The 18,629-nt window shown below is 41.9% G+C and overlaps 1 protein-coding gene across 8 annotated transcripts; it reads right to left on the bottom strand.

Moving 5' to 3' along the window:
- Positions 1 to 814: 814 nt before the first annotated feature.
- brsk1a (BR serine/threonine kinase 1a) lies at positions 815 to 18,159 on the bottom strand. 8 transcript variants are annotated; one of them, XM_071206790.1, is made up of 20 exons: positions 16,963 to 18,159; positions 16,755 to 16,849; positions 16,490 to 16,575; positions 15,890 to 16,030; positions 15,460 to 15,576; positions 15,200 to 15,233; positions 14,952 to 15,020; positions 14,659 to 14,805; positions 13,797 to 13,828; positions 13,432 to 13,596; positions 12,667 to 12,764; positions 11,882 to 12,035; positions 11,722 to 11,782; positions 9,126 to 9,756; positions 6,429 to 6,479; positions 5,785 to 5,833; positions 5,545 to 5,668; positions 5,026 to 5,230; positions 4,477 to 4,563; positions 815 to 3,459 (listed from the first exon to the last, which is right to left on the bottom strand). In XM_071206790.1, the coding sequence occupies exons 1-20, from the start codon at positions 17,045 to 17,047 to the stop codon at positions 3,245 to 3,247; spliced, it is 2,646 nt and encodes an 881-aa protein (XP_071062891.1). In that variant the 5' UTR covers positions 17,048 to 18,159; the 3' UTR covers positions 815 to 3,244. The 8 variants fall into 8 exon arrangements, with proteins under 8 accessions (XP_071062891.1, XP_071062895.1, XP_071062896.1 ...); XM_071206794.1 differs by having other exon boundaries at positions 9,126 to 9,402; XM_071206795.1 differs by having other exon boundaries at positions 9,126 to 9,402; positions 11,882 to 12,032.
- Positions 18,160 to 18,629: the final 470 nt, after the last annotated feature.

Here is an 18,629-nt window from a genome sequence, read left to right as displayed (position 1 = left end):
CATTTAAAAAAAACTCTGGAAAAAATGACTGTTCTAAGGTTAATAATTCCTTATCAGCGTATGTTCATCTTGTTTGAACGTTAATGCCCATTGAGATTGAAGTTATAATTATTATCAAATAATGTTTGCATGCAGATGATAGAACTATTCAAAGCTTTCTTTGTGTAGAGTAGGCCTATTACAAAAAAACGGTACCACTTTACAATAAGACTACCCTTGTAAAGGATTCATAAAGGGTTTATAATTAGGTTGTAAACACTTTATTAATCATTAAGAACCATTTATAAACCAGTTCTAAAATAGTTTTCATACATCAACACAGGCTCACTATTTGGCAAGATGACTAAGCCTTATATTGGCTACCAAGTTTACTTCGTCTTCTTCATCAGCCAGCATCCTTGGTATCTGTTGTTCACTGAGTTGATTCCCCCCCATCCATCTTGATGTTTCTTGGCATCTCTTTATGACTATTTATTTACGAGTTACTAACATTTATAGTTGCCAAAAGGGAGCCTTATTGTAAAGTGTAAAACACATTCCCATGTATTAATGAGTTACTACCGTTTCGTACAGATACATGTGGGCTCACTATTTGGCAAGCAACCGGTCACAGTTGCCCTGTTTATCTCATGTCTTATAAAAGCTTATTAATGATTTATAAAGTGTTCACAACCAAATTAATAAATGAAATACAAACTATTCGTAAACCCTTTATAAGGGTAGTCTTATTATAAAGTGGTACCAAAAAAACAGCCACATAAAATGAACAGACAACATTTTAGCCCAGAAACTAAATAGACACACACATGAATTTAGGGTTTATTATTGTAACCATAACAATAAGGTGGATCTCTCTTTATTTTGACCATCAATTCAATCATAATTGTTCTTTTTATCACAGGCAATAGTTATAATAGTGCACTTTTTATATTTAAATTATGATAGACATTTCCTTTTTTTTGTATACACCTTATTCTACTGACCCTTATGAATGGAGAATAGTTTACAATCTTAGCCAGAGTTGGGTCAATGATAGTGAAGGTGACGTCGTGACGAGAACAGATGAAAGTGGTGATGGTGAGCAATCAAAGAGTGTGCACGGACAGTGAGGCAAACAACTTTGTACAGTTTCTCTCGTGATGAAGGCTACACAACGGGTGAAGAGGCAGACGGACAGGTCAAAGGGGACAAGGCTAAAAAGCAAGAGATGAAGCGAAATAGCAAGCATTTAATGCATGAGAGAAATGATGTGCCGGTTAGCGTTTGGCTGTTAGTTCATGTAGTATTCCTGGGTCAGTTTAAAACTCTGTACGCTCAAAAGGCATCTGCTGCAAAGTATTCATCTCACTCTCACTCAGCCGCCATCCACCCGTCGCGCACACACACACACACACACACACACACACACACACACACACACACACACACACACACACACACACACACACACACACACACACACACACACACACACGCGCGCGCGTTACCAGAGATAAGCACGATAAATATGATGTGACATAAAAAAATATCATCAGAGAGGTAAGATGAGAGCAACTTGTCAGTGATGCTCAAAAAACAGTGATAATGAGAATTGAAATAGGCAACTTGTATTAGCTTTTGTTGGCATTAAATCTAATCAAATACATGACACGATCAACCACCTGACCAAAAAAATAAATAGATGGATACGTTAGTGAATAAATATAAAAAACGAAATAATAACCAGAACTGTAGCACTGTGTGTCTCTCTGAAAACATTCTGCACTTGTGTTGCATATTGTGCTGTATGGAAGACTGGTGAAAAACATCGACTAGTCTGATCGAGTGCTGGAGGACTACGTGACTGTCCGAGCTGCTACGTCTGCTTGCAGGATGGTGTGACTCTCTGGTGGTGAGCGTGGGTGCAGTGATGGACTACTTGGCTTGTTGGTGAACACTGAAGAAGTGAGGATCCCGGGGTGAGGAGACTCTTTGCTTGCTTCCCATTTTGAAGTCCTGCACAACGAGGAATTGACATCGCAAGCCTTTAGAGTCCGGCATCATGAAAATGTCCATTGATCAATTTCCTTTGTGAGTTTTTTTTGTTGTTGTTTCATTTTGTTCTGAGTCAGTACATAAATACTATGGCAATAGGAGACAAGCTTGACGAGAAAGGTGGCGTCTGTTTGATCCACAGGCCAGGAACACTCTTCTTACTCTGGCCTCAAACAGCAGGGATGAGGTTCATGGAACAATTCACGCATAATGTTTTTTTTTTTCTTCATATAGTTATGTTCATATTTCTGTTCAAATCAAAAAATACTTTTGTTCAGAGCAACAAGGGTCCAACGTGAAAATCTTAGATGCATTGTTTCATATTGTCTCTGAGTAAAAAGAAAATACAAAAAGAATCAAAACATTGAACTTTAACGCCTTCTTAAAGCAACGTCCCCTCTCCGGCACTGTCGAGTGTTTCTGTCTGTACTGCCGTCACTGTGCTACTGACATCCTCGAAATAAATATGTAAACAATAAATACAAACTAAATAAAAAAATATTTATTTTCACATTCACTTACTTAGCTTACTTGGTTGGTTTTCTTTAGCTCAGGAGAAGACACCGCTGGAGTTCCAGGCTGTTGTTTCTCCTGAGAAAATCAGGACCTTTTGCTCAGCTCCTCACTGACGTGGGAGCAGGTTGCTAACTCTTAGGGTTCTTCTGCAGAGATACATCTATATTTCTTTCAGTATGGACTGCATGTTGCTTGATAATGATATGAGCGCACTGGTTAATTTAAAGAGTAATCTTGAGAACCGTCACAAGACTGTTACTTCTTTTTGGTGTCAGATACTGTATTACGACGATATGGTAGACTAGCCTATCTGATCATTTCAGCATCCTTTAGCAGGCTGATTTGCTAACTGGCATGCACATTAGTATTTCAAAATTCCTAGTTGGATCTGTGAAGCTGTATCTATGAGGGATACCAAACTGCTCATTCACATTTATATGTTTTCCCTTAAAGGGTGATTCCTTAACACTTCTCATTTAAGGGATAGGAATCCTGGAGATCCAGAAGATCAAAACAATGTGGAGTTGGGGGGGGGGAAAGCGTGACGGAGAAATACTCAACCCTTGCACCTTCAATAACTTAGTCAAGGAGGAAAAGGAGTAGCTCATGGCTTGCAGGGACACTTGGAGATGAAGTTACACTGTCTTCTTCCCGCTGTGGTTCAGGCATCCCGCTACGCTGACTCACTTCTCTCCTACGGTTGGGATTGGGTTCCGTTGGAGGACAGCAGTCGGGTTCTCTCTTTCGCCGAGCCTCTGCGCTGCAGGACCCCCCCGCTGCCTCCGATGCTTCCTCCGTCCGCCCGGTCGCCCCACTCGCACCTGTCGCCCCCACCCTCGGAGCGCCTCGAGTTTTGGCGGGTGGGGGTCCCGTGGGGCCGGCCGTTCTTCTCATCTGGGAAGGGATCAGCAGACGAGAACAGGAAAGTCACTCTCGACGTATACGTTACATGTTACTTGTTAGACGCTTTTATCCAAAGCGACTTGCATACTCAATACTGTGGACAATCCCCACAGGAGCAATTTGGGGTGAAGTGTCTTGCCCAGGGACACAACGACATGCTGACTGCAGTGGGGTTTGCACTCCCCTGATCCCAACACCACCACAGCCGTATACATGCTTTAGTGTCTATGGAATGTTTGATTACAGAAATGGGGGGTAAGCCTTAAATTCAGTTCCTTTATTGACAGATCAACTGCACTACTTCAGCCTAGGGGTGGGCGATATGACGATATATATCGTTGTGACGATATTAGGTCTCCACGATATGCTTTTTCAGAGATATCGTATCTATCGTGATAAAAAAAAAAAGAAAAAAAAAGAAAAGAGAAATCTCAAGCCAGAGAAAGTTGACAAACTGATTTTCTTGGCAAAAAATCTGTGATTGTGTTCTGTCATACAACAAGAAAAGTAACACAAGTTTAAAAAAAAGAAAACTATACAATGTGAAGACATGCTCTAAAGCTGTCTAGTCAGGATTCAGACAGTATTGCACTTTATTTATTGTCTTGTTTGATTCTGTTGGCTTATATTTTATTTTATCAATAAAGTATTTATATAGTTTTGCCCTTCAGTTATGCTAAAGTCTTTTATTGCACTTCAAGTCTAAAGTTTACATTTTAATTGTTTGGCACTGACTTTTACATACATTTACATACATTTACATACATTTGCATATATTCAGATAGCTCATGGTGTAATAAGTTAGTTTAGAGCCACCTATATGTGTGTGTATCTGTAAATACCAAGAGACGTTTCAAGCACAAGGAAATGAAGTATTGGCCAATAAAATATATTTCAAAACATAAAAAGGCAAGAAAAACACATAAATGCCCCTGCACATACCTAGAATAATAAATCCAAACATGGAAAAGGTCATATTGTTACTCTGGTGGAAGCACAAGCGTGAATAAGCAGTCTCACCAGATAGGGCTTGCGCCATGGGTTGATCATGAGAGCTGAGAAGTTGGGCTTGAATCGTTTCCACCACTCGTCTGAACCTGCGACTCGGACCTGGAGATGCACCGAGTCACGCAAAATATTATGCTTACGTTTTAAGAACTGAAAGTATGACTTTAACATTTCCAGATGATATCTTTTTTATTTGTCAAATAGGTCATGAGTTTCAGGTATTAGTTCTCAATGTCTATACAAAATACAACCTTAAAACGTCAGGATCAGAGAATAAGTGAACATGTTTTTATTAAATGTTCCCTTTTTGAATCAAAGTTAGATTAGTATATGGCAGACAGCAGCCTGTTAGCTTAGCATAAAGACTGGACACAGGATGAAACAGCTAGCCAGGCTCTGTCCAAGGCTAGATAAACCAATTATTATTGATCCTCTCAATTAACCCCTCACTCAGTTTGAAACTAGTTATGTCATTTTTTTTATTTTAAGTAATTACGACCAAAACTTCTTTTAAAATTTGAATGGAGTTGAATAAACTCCCAATTAAATGATCGGCCAACTTGCCTGAAATGAGGGTGAACGTCACGCTGTAGATTCCTGTCTCCCTCCTGCCCTCCCTCTCGGTCCTCTCTCGCTCCCTCTCGCCTTCGGAAAAAGAAATGTCCACCTGGAATTTGACGGGCTTCTGGAAGACAGAAGGGCCGGCGGAGGACTTGTACTCGGCCCGAAAGCTGGTCTGTGAAAGAACGCTGTGACTGAGCGACGGGATCTGTGTGGTTGGGAGAGAGAGAAGAAGCAGAGAGACCAACAGACTTACGAGGCAGGAGAGGTACGGGTACAAACGTGAGTATAGGGAGACAAAGGGTGAGGGTGAGGAGAAGAGAGACAGAGTGAGCCATTGGTGAAAGCAAAGTGATAGATAAACGTGCCACGGGTGAGCAAGATTAAAAAAAAAAAAAAACGTGAAAGAAATGCGTACAGTATGAGAGTGCGTGTGAAGTCCTTATAGCCAGTGAGAGCCATGCCTCTACAAACAAGTGTTGATAGTGAGAGGAATGAAGACAGACCAGCTCAGATACTCACAGACAGGAAGGCGTGGACGATGTCGGCTTTGACCGAACTCAGAGGTTTGTCTCTGATCACGACGAAGATCTGCTCCTCCTTCTCCAGGCCGATGAAGTTCCCGAACCACGACTTCTTAGCCAGCCTGGCAGCCAGACAGAAAACATATACAGTAGAAGCAAATACACAGAGCCAAAATAAACCTCACAAACACAAAGCCTTCAAGAGTTAAAACGACTCCACCCGTTTATCGCGACTTACTCAGGGCTGGATTCTGGTGTTAGACTGGACATGTCTTCTGATGTAGGAACTGAAAGAGACAACTCACTTTTAATATTAGCAGTTCAATAGATGATCTTCAACTGGAAGTCAGAGGGAAAAAAATATTAAGATATGATCCATGCGGGTTAAAGAGGTCAGGACACTGTATGCTGGAACAGAAAATGGATGTTTGTCAGTGTTAGAATGACATCATGATAGCATGATACTAAAAACAAATTAAAGATGGATATTATTCTAATAATACACATAATATTATTGTTTTGGTCCGCTTGTTTCACCTGGTGGTACAGAAGAGCCTTGCCATACCCAAAAGTGCCCTCCAACTGGCCCGAGTCCGAAAATGTGTCATTTAATTATTTTTGAGTAACAGTTATTTTTTACTTGTACACATTAAAATACAATGAAAGTGTAAAAATGAGTTGTTAATCATTTGAATGTTTTAGTAATGAAATGATGTCATGTCTGACACACAGCATGAAATTAACTAACTTAGCTTAACGCAGTCAGATTTTAAATCTTCAGTCAATGATTAAAACAGAATACATTTTAATTTTGGATTAACTATAATAACTATAAAAAATACAGTCGAGAGGCAACTGACAACACGACCCTGAAAGACGAACCTTTCATTGCTGAAGAGGGGTCGGCAGTTGAGGTGCCATGCGGCGCCACTTCTAGAAAGAAAATGAGAAGATGTTACCAGGCTACAGCAATCTGGAACTACGGCGGTGAAGTTAGTTTCAGGTTGGATATTCGGAATAATGTCCTGGATCCAGAAGGTCATCTCACCCAGTATCACAGACCGTCAGCAGACCCAGTCCTCGCTCTAAACCAAAGGGTTTCACTTTCCAATAATAAATTACCATTTGAAAACCATTGTGGTAGTTTGCCCATAAGTGAAAAGTATGGTGTGGTACAAAATAATAATAATCTCAATGTCGAGGACGCTTCCTTGGTAGCACATGTCTTCAGAGTCACTTGCTTCAAAAGCGAGGCAAGAATCCTTCCTAGCCTCGGAAAACAAAGAATTGTGGAACAGGCTAACAGGTGTGCAGGTGTGCGTCATATGCGAGGCCCCGCCTTAAATGGAGCACGATTTCCGCCAAAGATTTGGAAATTGGTCCCTGCGTGAAGCACTGTGGGGATTTTAAGGCCGTTTATCAATGTCGAGTAAAGCTGCTCCAGAGCCACTATTTCAAGCATACTATGTAATCGCGTGCCGCCGAAGGACTGTTCCGATGTCCAGCATACTTGGAATTCTACCGAGCCCGGCGTACTTCGTAGCGAGAAATTTCGAGGCTGCACATGTGTAGACTCTGCGGTCTTAAAATCCCCACAATGCTTTGTGCACGGACCAATTTCCCCAAATCTGTGGCGGAAAATGTAAGGCGGGGCCTCTCATATGACGCACACCTGCACACAGGGGCCGTTTCTCAATCGCGAGGATGCTGGCTTGGTAGTCGTTGGTAGTCGCGTACTTCCAAGTCACTTCCTTCAGAAACGAAGCAAGTATACTTCCAAGCCACGGCTTCGGAAAACGAAGAAGAATGGAACAGGCTAACAAGTGTGCCACTCTCTCTAATGGTTTCAACATAAACTGTACCGAAAATAAATACCTCACGATGTCTATCTAATTATGAACTTGCTTTACTTTCACGGAACACATTTATGGTGGTAACAAATGTAACAAAGTAACACATTTACTACACATACACATTTTCTACGCCACATACTTACATTTAAATGTGTGCTGCGTCGGTTCAGCCATTCTCTGCAAGAGTTTTTGAAATTGGTCCGTGCGCAAAGCATCGTGGGGATTTTAAGGACGTGAAGTCTACCCATGTGCAGCCTCGAAATTTCCCCCAAACCAAGGACGCGGCCTCGGTGGAATTCCAAGTATGCTGGAGATTGGAACAGTCCTTCGGCGGCACTCGATGACGTAGCATCCTTGAAATATTGGCTTGGAAGCCAGTATCCTCGAGATTGAGAAACGGCCTTGGTCGCCTGGTTCACTCTTCGTTTTCCGAATACCAGGAAGTATTCTTGCCTCGCTTCTGAAGCAAGTGACTCGGAAGACATGTGCTACCAAGCAAGCGTACTCGACATTGAGAAACACCCTAAGACCGCAGAGTCTACACATGTGCAGCCTCGAAATTTCTCGCTACAAAGTACGCCGGGCTCGGTAGAATTCCAAGTATGATGGACATTGGAACAGTCCTTCGGCGGCACTCGATGACGTAGTATGCTTGAAATAGTGGCTCTGGAGCAGCGTTCCTCGACATTGAGAAACACCCTCTGACTCTGAATCGATGCAGCATTGTATAACTAGAAAGACACACCTTTTTATTGGATGTTAGCCCACATTCTCTTTTATATGTATATTTAAGTGGAATTTCAGATTTATTTTCATTAGCTTCAATTTCCTGTAACCCAATGGCATTGAATTACTTCACTGGACAAGTAGGACACACCTCTTCTTTAATGGAAATATTAATATAAAAAGGAAGTTGACTAAAATCCAATAAAGAAAAGTGTGTGCTACTTGGCCAGTGTAGTAATACAATGCTGCATTGATTTGGAATCAATTATTCATGGGACATCATACTAATTGATTGTATACAAGTTTTTAGCATTATGTCACTAATATGGTTCAGTTAGCACGGCGGCGATAACATTGGCTTTGTGTTGTTCATACAGTGATTTGTTGATGGTCCCTAAGGGAAGCCCTGTGGTAAAGAGTAAGGGCTGGATTAGATATGAGCTTTAAATGCTGGCAGTCTGTGAAACTGAGTATTAAGAGCGGAGTGAATGTTGAATATCCAACCTCAAACAAACTTTACCGCAGTTCTAGGATTAACAGGGCCAGAGGAACAGCAAAGGCTGTATACTGTATAGCTAAGGTGGCTTGGGAAATTTGATTTGGTATGTGTTCTGAAAAGTTTCCGAACCTCTGTGAAACATGTGTAAATAATCCAGCGCCTCCTTAATCATTTCTGCTTTTTCCTTTCTCGCATTGTCTCCCTCCCCAAAGACCCCACGCACATAAAAGTGTAATTTATTTGACAAAATAAAAGGCAAGATGAAAGATGAATATGACTTAAAGCAGTATTTGTTTGTTTTATTTCAATAGTTATCTCAATAATATAGTCGCTGTTATTGATTTGGCCATGATAATCATATAGTGAATATGTCCTATTGTGTAAGTAGAAAAAACGTCTTAAAGCTGATGAGCTACAGTTTGTTAGTTTAGTCAACTCTGGTGCAGATAATGTTGAGACCTTAAAATCACGACACCTCCACATTCCTTCCTACAAACTCACCCTGCATCTTGCGGCGATGGAAACGCGGCGAGCCCAGGAGGTTGTTCTTGAAAGAATTGAGGCGGGTCCTCCAGTGGGCGGAGCTGCTGGCCGCCATGCCGCTTACCCCCCCGGGACTGGAGGGCGGGGTCAGCGACAGAGAGCCCACCCCTCCCCCTCCCTCTGCCCGCGAGGAGGATGAGGACGAGGAAGAGGAGGGCGGGGTAGAGGAGGGGTGGTGAGGGTGGTGGACAGGGGTGCCCAAGGGTGTGGGCAACGGAGAGCCCTGGGGGGTAACCTGCGGCACAGAGTGGGCAGAGTTTGGGTAGAAGCTCTTAGTCACTGACTTAAGGACAGAAGACGAGGGGAAGAAGAAACGAGGGATGGGTGACAGGAGTGGAGAGGGGGAGGGTGAGCGGGAGGATGGGTTGTGCAGAGGCAGGGATTTGATGGGCTGCAGGTGGGGTCGGTCGGCCGGTCCCTTGGTGGGCAGGGTCTGGGTCTTTGGGTTGGGGGGAGCTTTGGGCTTTTCATGAGCCCGTGCGGAGCGAGGAGTGGTGGCGTTTCCCTGTTTGGACTCCTTTGAGAGGAGGGTGGCGGTGGCTGAGGTGACGTCTGATTGGCTGAAAGTGAAGATGGGGCTTTGATAGGACTGGGAAGGGGGGGGGGGTTTGTGGGGTGGGGGGATGGATACCAAGAAAGAGAGGGGATGGAACATGGAGAAAGGATGGAGATGAATATCATGCTTCATGACAAAAGAGTGCATCTTGTGAGTAGTGAAAGTGTCAAATGCAATACTAGCAACGGTGACTAAAGAAGCATTCACGTCTGCGCTTCATCTTTTTGTGCTCTTCATATTTCATGTGATTGTGGTAGTGACTGGGTTAAACATTTAGTGACTAAAGACAGTGGCAGTGAAAAAGTTATTGCTTGCAGTTAAGGATGAATTATTCACCATCTATGGGCTGTTTTAGAACATGAGCGAACTATCCAATAAACCCAAATTAATCCTCTTTTTAAAGGTTCAATGACATATTCTTGAGAATGGTGCACACAACTAGTTCATGCATGATGAGGAAGATAAGTGACATGAAGACAGAAGAAGAATGCCACACAAACCTCCTGTCGGGTGAGATTTAATCTGAGGAACTGGTGTGCTGGTGATGATGTGTAAGAATGACTGAAGACTTGATAAATGGATACTTGAGGGGGTCGTGAATGTGGTTACATTTTTATAAAAGCAGTTTAAGGCACAGCACACTGATATTGATAGCTAAACACACATTGAAACTACTTAGTGTAATGATGATTTTTACTGTTAAAAAACACACATGATTAGCAGTATTTATGACATTCTTAGACATTGTTAAGGTCTACATTTGTTTATATAACATGGGAATATTGTCACAAAACTAATGAATACATAATAAATAACTTTAAATTACAGTCCCAGCTTAATGTCATCAATACTTCAAAATTCAAAAGGACAAATTGGTTAACGGCACTGTTATCAACAAACTATCAGAATATGACATGACCTAAATGTTCACTGTAGGGCTCGATGGAAATGCTAACCATGTGGCCTCTGCTGATTGGGCAACACTGAAGCACACACATAACATTAAGGCTTTAAGGATAGGATCTCTGAAGACTGTCTTAAAACAATAGCCAGGGGTCCATCAGAAGAGTTTCTGTGCGTGTAATCATTCCTCCTGTTCATGCTGCCAGTAACTGTAAGTGATCCCTTCTTAATGTGCTTTAAATGTAAGTGATACTGGCCAAAATGGACAGTTCTTGTTCTGTGTAAATATGCTTCCTGAAGCTTATCTTAAGCTAATATTGACTACAAAAACATTCTACTCAAATACAAAGCTGTCCATAACCTTGCCCCCATCTACATCTCTGACCTCCTTCAGGAGTACACCCCCTCCCGCACCCTCCGCTCTTCGTCTGTAGGACTTCTCACCGTCCCAAGCTATCGCCTCAAAACCATGGGTGCTCGAGCTTTCAGCTGCTCGGCTCCCAGACTCTGAAACTCCCTGCCACGACACATCCGACAGTCTGATTCCATAACAACATTCAAAACCCAACTCAAAACCCACCTGTTCAAACTGGCATTTTCTTTATAATCTGTACCCTGTGTCCTTCTGTGTCCTTTTGTAGTCAATTTCCTGTTGTTTGTCTTGTCTTACCCCGGCTGATACTTCACTAAATCCACTGTTTTAACTTGTAAGGTAAAATTGTAAATGTAAATTGTAAATCTGTAACCCTGTAAGGTGTCCTTGGGTGTTATGAAAGGCGCCCCCCAAAATAAATGTATTATTATTATTATTATTAATATTAGGCTTCCCACACAGTGTTGCAATGCTGAGTTGCAGCCAAGGGATAGTCACACAAAGGGAATTCTACACCAAATCAAAGTGTAATCAAGCAGGGGGGGGGTCGTTCAAAGGCCTGATTATTGTGAGTCTATCCTGGGGGAGTTAAATAATACAAAATAATGTTGGATTTCAATATTTTATAATGCATGCTTGCATTCTGATCAAAGACAGTGCAGGTAATCAATGCAACAGTTAAATGTGTACAGTTTGTCGAAGTTTGGCCACCAGGCCCTTACCCTGGGACTGCTGAGAGGACTGGAGGAGAGACCGGTTGATGCTCCGCTGACTGAGCGAGACCTGGGGACCAGAGTGGAGGTCAAAGGATTGTCAGCAAACAAAGAGTATGAGCAACGAGAAGCTGTGTGTAATGCATGTGTGTTAGCATACTATATGTACCTCTGGCTGTGTGCAGCTGAGTCCAGGGCCCTGCGAGGCGGGGTAGGGGACCCCTGCTCAGTAACACTGAGCACCTCGAGGCTTTTCCTCTCGGGGCGACAGCGGCCGTGGCGCGTCAGCATCGGAGAGTCAACGCGCTTTCGAGGAGGGTCTGCTGTGGAGCACCGACATAAAGTTATGAAAGGATAGACCGGCATTTATTTGCAGTTTTTGGCTAAGTTTGACTTACATTGCAGGATACGTTGGGCAACTGTCACTCTGAGAAATATGCTGTTTCTTTCCCCTGAAGTGGTACTGGTTAGGTGTTTTTTTTAAATAAATAAACCCTATTGCTTCCTGTTAGTAAAAAATGTGGCTTCATCTTCATCATCTCGCTCTCTGTTGTCACTATGCATTTATTTTCTCTTTTACAGTACTCAAAAGTGTGATTTTCCCACTGGCTCTCTGTGCCATCTGTGACTGTGATAAATGTAGCTTTATTTAATCAAAAAGAATAGCCCTCTTCACCCAGTTTTGTCCAGTTTTGTCCAATTTTAAATGATTTTTGAAGACAGAAGAGGCCTTCGGCCGATGTTAATGGTGGGGATGACCTTGACTGGCTTCTTGGTCTAATGGCTATCTGTACAAATATCTTATCCAAAACCCAGTAGTGTGTAAATAATTCTGAGGGTACCTGTGTTTGGCCCCAGACTCACACACTCCAGTAAAATCTCTTCACAGAAACCTAGGCTGGTAAAAGCAGCTCCCTGCGTTGAGTGGATCCCTCCTGCCCCCTATTGACTGACCTACGTCATTGCGCGGTGGCAAGTCCTCGTCCTCATAGCTGGGGTAGCGCTCTTTCCTGTCCAGCAGCAGGTAATAGATCATCTTCTCCTGGTTTTCTCTGAGACACAAACAGAAGAACATAAACATCGGTCCAAATACCTACTCCTACTATAACTATGTGTTAAGGTGAGGTATGTTGAGGTGCCTGATCTCCAGCGTTTTCCACTTCAAAACAACAAAACACAGGCTTTTTTGAACACAAATCTTTATTTAAATATTGCTTTGTTTTCTCAATGAGCACCTGACTGCACCATGACTTTGATTTTTGTAAGGTGTGGATCACACAGCTTCATCCGCCATCTTGCTTTCTTTCACTAACGTTTCACATTGCATTTTGGAGAGGGAACTGTATCCCCTTTCTGCTTTCACACAGCTCTCAAAATATCTGTCCACAATACACAGGAGTACAACAAATCATAAATGAAGTACATGAATGTGTGAGCAGAATAATAGTAACTAAAATACTGCAGTCTTTAATAAATGCATTTAGTATAACTAGATGTTTCACGTACTGTATTGTCTTACATAATAGTTACATAATACTTTTCAATCTTTCAACAGTTTCAAATTGTTTTATAACATAACCTCATTACTGTCCATTGTAATTAGAGCAGTAGTGGTTGTACTGCAGGGCTGTTCACTTGCACTTCATTATGTAAGTAAGTGTGAATGTTTTCCAGGTCACGCGGCGTTCACGGTTAAACACAGTTATGTTAAATACTTACTCTTCACATTGCAAATCACGCGTGAGCTTGCCTCGGTCTCGGAAACACCCGAGCGAGTGCATGCTGTCCAACACATCTGGGTCCAGCTCCGTCAGGGAAGAGATTCGCTTCACACACACTCGCCTGGGAGGAGGCTGCTCGGGACACGGCTCATTACGACCACCCCTGGGAGACACACACACACACACACACACACACACACACACACACACACACACACACACACACACACACACACACACACACACACCATGAAACACACATGAATGACACAGATATAATGAATAATTAAAAATGACCACACATCGCTTTAGATTAGTATTTCATTCAACAGTCCAGCATGTAAAAAGAGAGCGTATACTCACAGATACCAGGCGTGTTTCTGGATGGCCTCTAGCTGTAAAGGGTGACAGGGCAGATGGGGCCATTAGCTCCTACAGTCTGTTTGCAGCCAGATGGCCGCAGAGCTGTGCTGTGTAAACACCTCACACCACACTTTTCTTTCAAACTCCTCATCAGTATTGTACATTAAATCACAATTACATGCGTTATTCTGATTTCTGGCATTGGACGATATTTTTTAAGTACTGTAGGTGTGATTCATGATATTATCCTAATGAATCATTAAAATATGCTTGGAACTCTTAAAATGGCTTGGTTGGAATCACATTTTATTTTTAAGAAACAAATATTTGTTTTAAAAATAGGAATTCAGCGACAATCATTTTTGGGGCAAAACGATCAATTTAATCATCTAAAATTAGGTTAACATAAAGAATAACGTCTCCTTGCATAAGAAAAGGAAACGTTTTTATAATTGAATGGGAACATTCTGGGAGTCTGGTCTTTCTTATGTGATCCTCTTGTATTTTATTTTTAGGCTCTATTTTTTCATTCTCTACAGTGACAACTACAGGAATGTAAATGTACCATGAACATATTGTCAATTCCGATAAATTCATAAAGTAGGAATGAAAGGCAAACCGCAATTTGATTATATGTGTATGTATTTTAATGTTTATTATGTTTGTATATGTAGATGTACTGCAGGACAGAGTCCAGAACAAATGTCCTTAAGGGGACAATAAAGTATATCGTATCGTAACACAGGTGTAAATCTGACAAAATTATCTTTGGAAACAGTCTAAATATAGGAATGATAATAAAAGTTTTTAGAAGGCATTTAGACCCCATGTTTCTGAGCCTGGTGTGAGCCCAGTCTCTTACCGTGAGCCTCTTTTCGGGGTTGACCTCAATCATGCCCTTCAGCAGGGACTGACAGTCCGGGGGGATGAAGTGGGGCATGTGGAACACCCCGCTCTTCACCTTCTCCAGGAGCTGCCGTAAATTGTCATGGTCAAAGGGCAGGGCACCCTGTAGGAGAAAGGATGGGATGAAAAGGACAAAAAAAGGGGTAAGAATAAACCTGACTTGAAGAAGGGGAAGGAAGACTGCAGAAACATAAAGGGGTCTTTACAAAAGGACCAAACTGTGGTGTGAAATGGAAGCAAAAGACTCACCACCAGTAGAGCAAAAAGGATGACCCCACAGCTCCACACATCTGCTCTCCGCCCGTCATATTTCTCTCCCTGCGACAGAAAAAATGAATCATACACTGACGCAATATGACTCGAGTGACTTTGATTGATTCAATTCACGGATTTAATTTCAGCTCATTAGGGGCTTATCTAAGACATCTCCTAAATGACTTTAGAATTAACATCTGCATGGTTTATATTACAGGTGCCAACATTTGAGAATCACCCACCCGTATGACTTCAGGGCAAGCATAATGTGGTGATCTAAAATGAAAGAAAAAAGCACAATTGTTACGTGTGCAATTCTGGAATAATTGGCAGTAATTACTAATAATAAGTAGTATTTTAAAAAGTGGCACATTATCTACTCTTTATCATGAGGAATTCATTATGTTATGCATTGATATACACTGTTTCTGAAATACAAAATCAAATCAAAATTTCAAATGGGTGTACTCATTAACAGCACACTCAAACACTTGGTACTCACCCACAGCTGGTCTCTAACAGACTGTCCCCCACCTGTAGGGAGGCCATGCCAAAGTCAGCGATACGGATGTTGTTCTTTTCATCCAGGAGCAGGTTCTCAGGCTTCAGGTCTCTGTGACTGTTGACACAAACACAACAGAAACTGTAAGATTTCCAGTACTGGTTATCGCTTTTCAACTGTTCATGCTACACAATCCACTAATGTATAACTTGATTTGCTGACAAAAATGTGTCCAAATGATATTTATGGATGAAAAGTGCCTGCAAACATTGAGTCAGTATTAGAAAGAGATGTTTATGATTCATTGTTGATGTAACTGACTAAGACAGCTTCTGATTTATTCTTCCATGACACATCAACTTGGTATGGATTATTCATTGTTTAAAGAGTTTCATTTAAGGACCACTGCTCTCTCAGCAAAGAAACCCACCAGATGGAATGACTGTGGCAGAAATCCAAAGCAGAGATGATCTGCCTGAAGAACTTTCTGGCCTCTTTCGGAGTCAGCCGGCCCTTCTTCACCAGGTAGTCAAACAGCTCCCCCCCCGACACATGCTCCAACACCAGGTACCTTTCAACATTAAGGAAGAACAGTGTGATTTCAAAAAGACAGTATTAGGGACCAACAATTGTAAAATAGTTTTGTTTTTTTTAAGACACTCTTATAGTTTTAGATACTACGCATTTTGGATGTATGATTCTTGGTCTAAAATATTTATATGAAATCTTGTAATTTATTTTGTTATGCCTTCACTTTAAGCTAACATACCTGTTTAATCTGAAAGATCTTTATTTGAACATTTTAGTGAATATTTTCTTCAAGAAAAATCAAAAACATTTAAGATTTAATGCAAGAGACAAAGCAGAAACAAGTGAAAAGGGAGATTTGACGAATAGGAGATTAATATAGTTCATAGGAGTAATATTAATACCCAGCCTACTCCAAAGTTCAGTATTCAGCCACAGAATAAAGCATGCAGACTGCATAGAGCGCAGTTGTGGGGCTCTTTTGAATGCAGAGGAAACTCACAGGTATTTGTTATTCTCGTAAACATCATGCAGCTTCAACACATGCGGATGCTCAATCAGTTTCAGAATGGCAATCTCCCTCTCAACCTGGTTAGAGAGAAGAGACAGATGTGCAGAAAAAGAGCTGAAGATATTAAAGCAGAGAGCACACAAGCCAGGAGAATACAGAAGTTAAATATAGAGAATATGGAGCAGTTTGTGTAAAGCATCTTGATTAAAATCAGCATTATGATCACTGCAACGACCTGACGAGCTTCATACTGTACCTTCATCAGGACTGACTCAGACAGCTTCTCTCTGTTGACTATTTTGACCGCTACCTTCTGACCCGTAATACAATGGACCCCGAGCTTGACCAGTCCTGAAATAGAAAATGTAGAGGCAAAAATAAGACACAGACATGTTTGAAAGATTCGTCATCTAGAGTTTAAATGTCTACGTTTAGTAGTTTAAAATCCAGCCGGGTTTACTCACCTGTCTGTCCCTTCCCCAGTGTTTTCTCCAGTCGGTAGGGCCCAACATATTGAGCTGACTGACTCAGAGACAGTTCCTTACTCATACTGCTCTTGAAGGAGGCTAACACACTACTCTATCTGCACAGTGGCTATTGCAATCACTGTGATATTATACAGCTTATACAGTTACAAGATGGTGCTCAATTTTGCAGATTTTATTTCAGTGATAATACTGATACACTGACTGGGTGAATGCTTAAAAACTGCAAACTGGTGCTGACATATGGGTGATACATGAACATTCTTTATCCAAATCTGGTTAATACACAAAGCTAAATATAGTTGTTCTGAAGCACAGTTAACATGTATAACGTTGAAGAAGAGAAACTGAAATGAGAGCAAGTTACAAGGCTGTTGTATGCGTTAAATACTGAACACTACCCTAAAGACAAACATGACAAACTAAAGAGTTTTACTCCTGTACATTAGCTTATTTGTATAATGACGTTAAGTAGATATTAAGTAGAAATTATCGTATTAGAGGAACGTTAACGTGTTTTCCCACGTAGGTTGGAAAGATTTATATCATTTGCTGGTCGTCTCCAACCAACAAAATGTCAAAATACGCAGGTTGGTTGTTAGCACTGATAATTAAATCTGTTTGACTCTCTCTGGCAGGCCTTTCACAGGTGCAACAACATGCTATGTTTTAGCCTCGCCGCCGCTCTCCCACACAGCAGCGAGGCTAGCTTTAGCTTCAACGGCTGGACCAACGGCCGTCTCGCTGTCAAAAAAAGCGACTCCTCCGGAAGTTCAACGCCAAACGGTTAGATTTATCACACGGCCTCCGCATTCTCACAATATTTCGAGGTGAAATTCCTGGCAAAACAACCATCTTTTAGCGTAGCGTAGTCCTCCCCCTCCCTGACTCTCCCCCGTCTCTCTACATCCCTGCAGATCACAGCATCTTCTCCTCTCTCCTTTGGCGTGTCCTCCCTCCTCACCGGCGGATACACAGGTAAAAAAATATATCCGCAGATAACCTCGCACAATTATCGACTGCCTTATTTCCCCAACCTCACTTTTAATAATAGTTCACGCAGGGTAAAAGGCCCCCCTGAATTACACTCCCTTTGGTTTTCTTGCCGTAAATCGATATTTTCCTCTCTCCTCTTCCTTCCTTCGTCTCACTCGCATCAGCATCCGGGTCCCACTCTCTCTCTCTCCATCCACTCTCATCTCGCCCCCCTCCTCCTCCTCCTCCTCCTCCTCCTCCTCCTCCTGGTCTTCTTCCTCAAAATACGCTTATCTCTGCATTCACCTCAGCACCGCGGACACCTCCCTTACTGTTTTCATGAAGAAAGAAAAAAAAGTGTAAACATCGCCAGAGCAGAGGTAGCGGATGGGACGCTGCTGGTGTGGGGGGACTTGGGTGTTTTGTCCCGGCTCTGGCCTCTCAGATTTCACCGCTGTCCCGCAGCCTTTGGGCCGCAGTGGGGATTGTGTTACATTAAAAAAAAAAATATATATATATATGTACAATTTAATGAAGTAGGCTACAATAAGGAGGTAATTACATAACCTCAGTATTTCCATTATATGCAACTGTATAGGCCTTCTCCAGCAGAGGTGGGAAGTAACTAAGTACATTTACTGAAGTAGCCTACTGTACTTTTTACTTGTACT

The sequence above is a fragment of the Pseudochaenichthys georgianus genome, chromosome 19 (genome assembly GCF_902827115.2).
Source record: "Pseudochaenichthys georgianus chromosome 19, fPseGeo1.2, whole genome shotgun sequence".
NCBI classification, from domain to species: Eukaryota; Metazoa; Chordata; class Actinopteri; order Perciformes; family Channichthyidae; genus Pseudochaenichthys; species Pseudochaenichthys georgianus.
The sequence above is the reverse complement of the archived record's forward strand: the minus strand, read 5'-3'. Positions and strand labels throughout refer to the sequence as shown.

What these genes read in the sequence shown, in the direction of transcription:
- brsk1a (XM_071206790.1), bottom strand. Translation starts at nt 17,047, where the DNA reads ATGAGTAAGGAACTGTCTCTGAGTCAGTCAGCTCAATATGTTGGGCCC. An exon ending in TGCCACAGTCATTCCATCTG is followed by an intron (nt 15,577 to 15,889) that starts GTGGGTTTCTTT and finishes TTGTGTCAACAG; the next exon opens with TCACAGAGACCTGAAGCCTG. An exon ending in CAGAAACACGCCTGGTATCT is followed by an intron (nt 13,597 to 13,796) that starts GTGAGTATACGC and finishes TGTGTCTCCCAG; the next exon opens with GGGTGGTCGTAATGAGCCGT.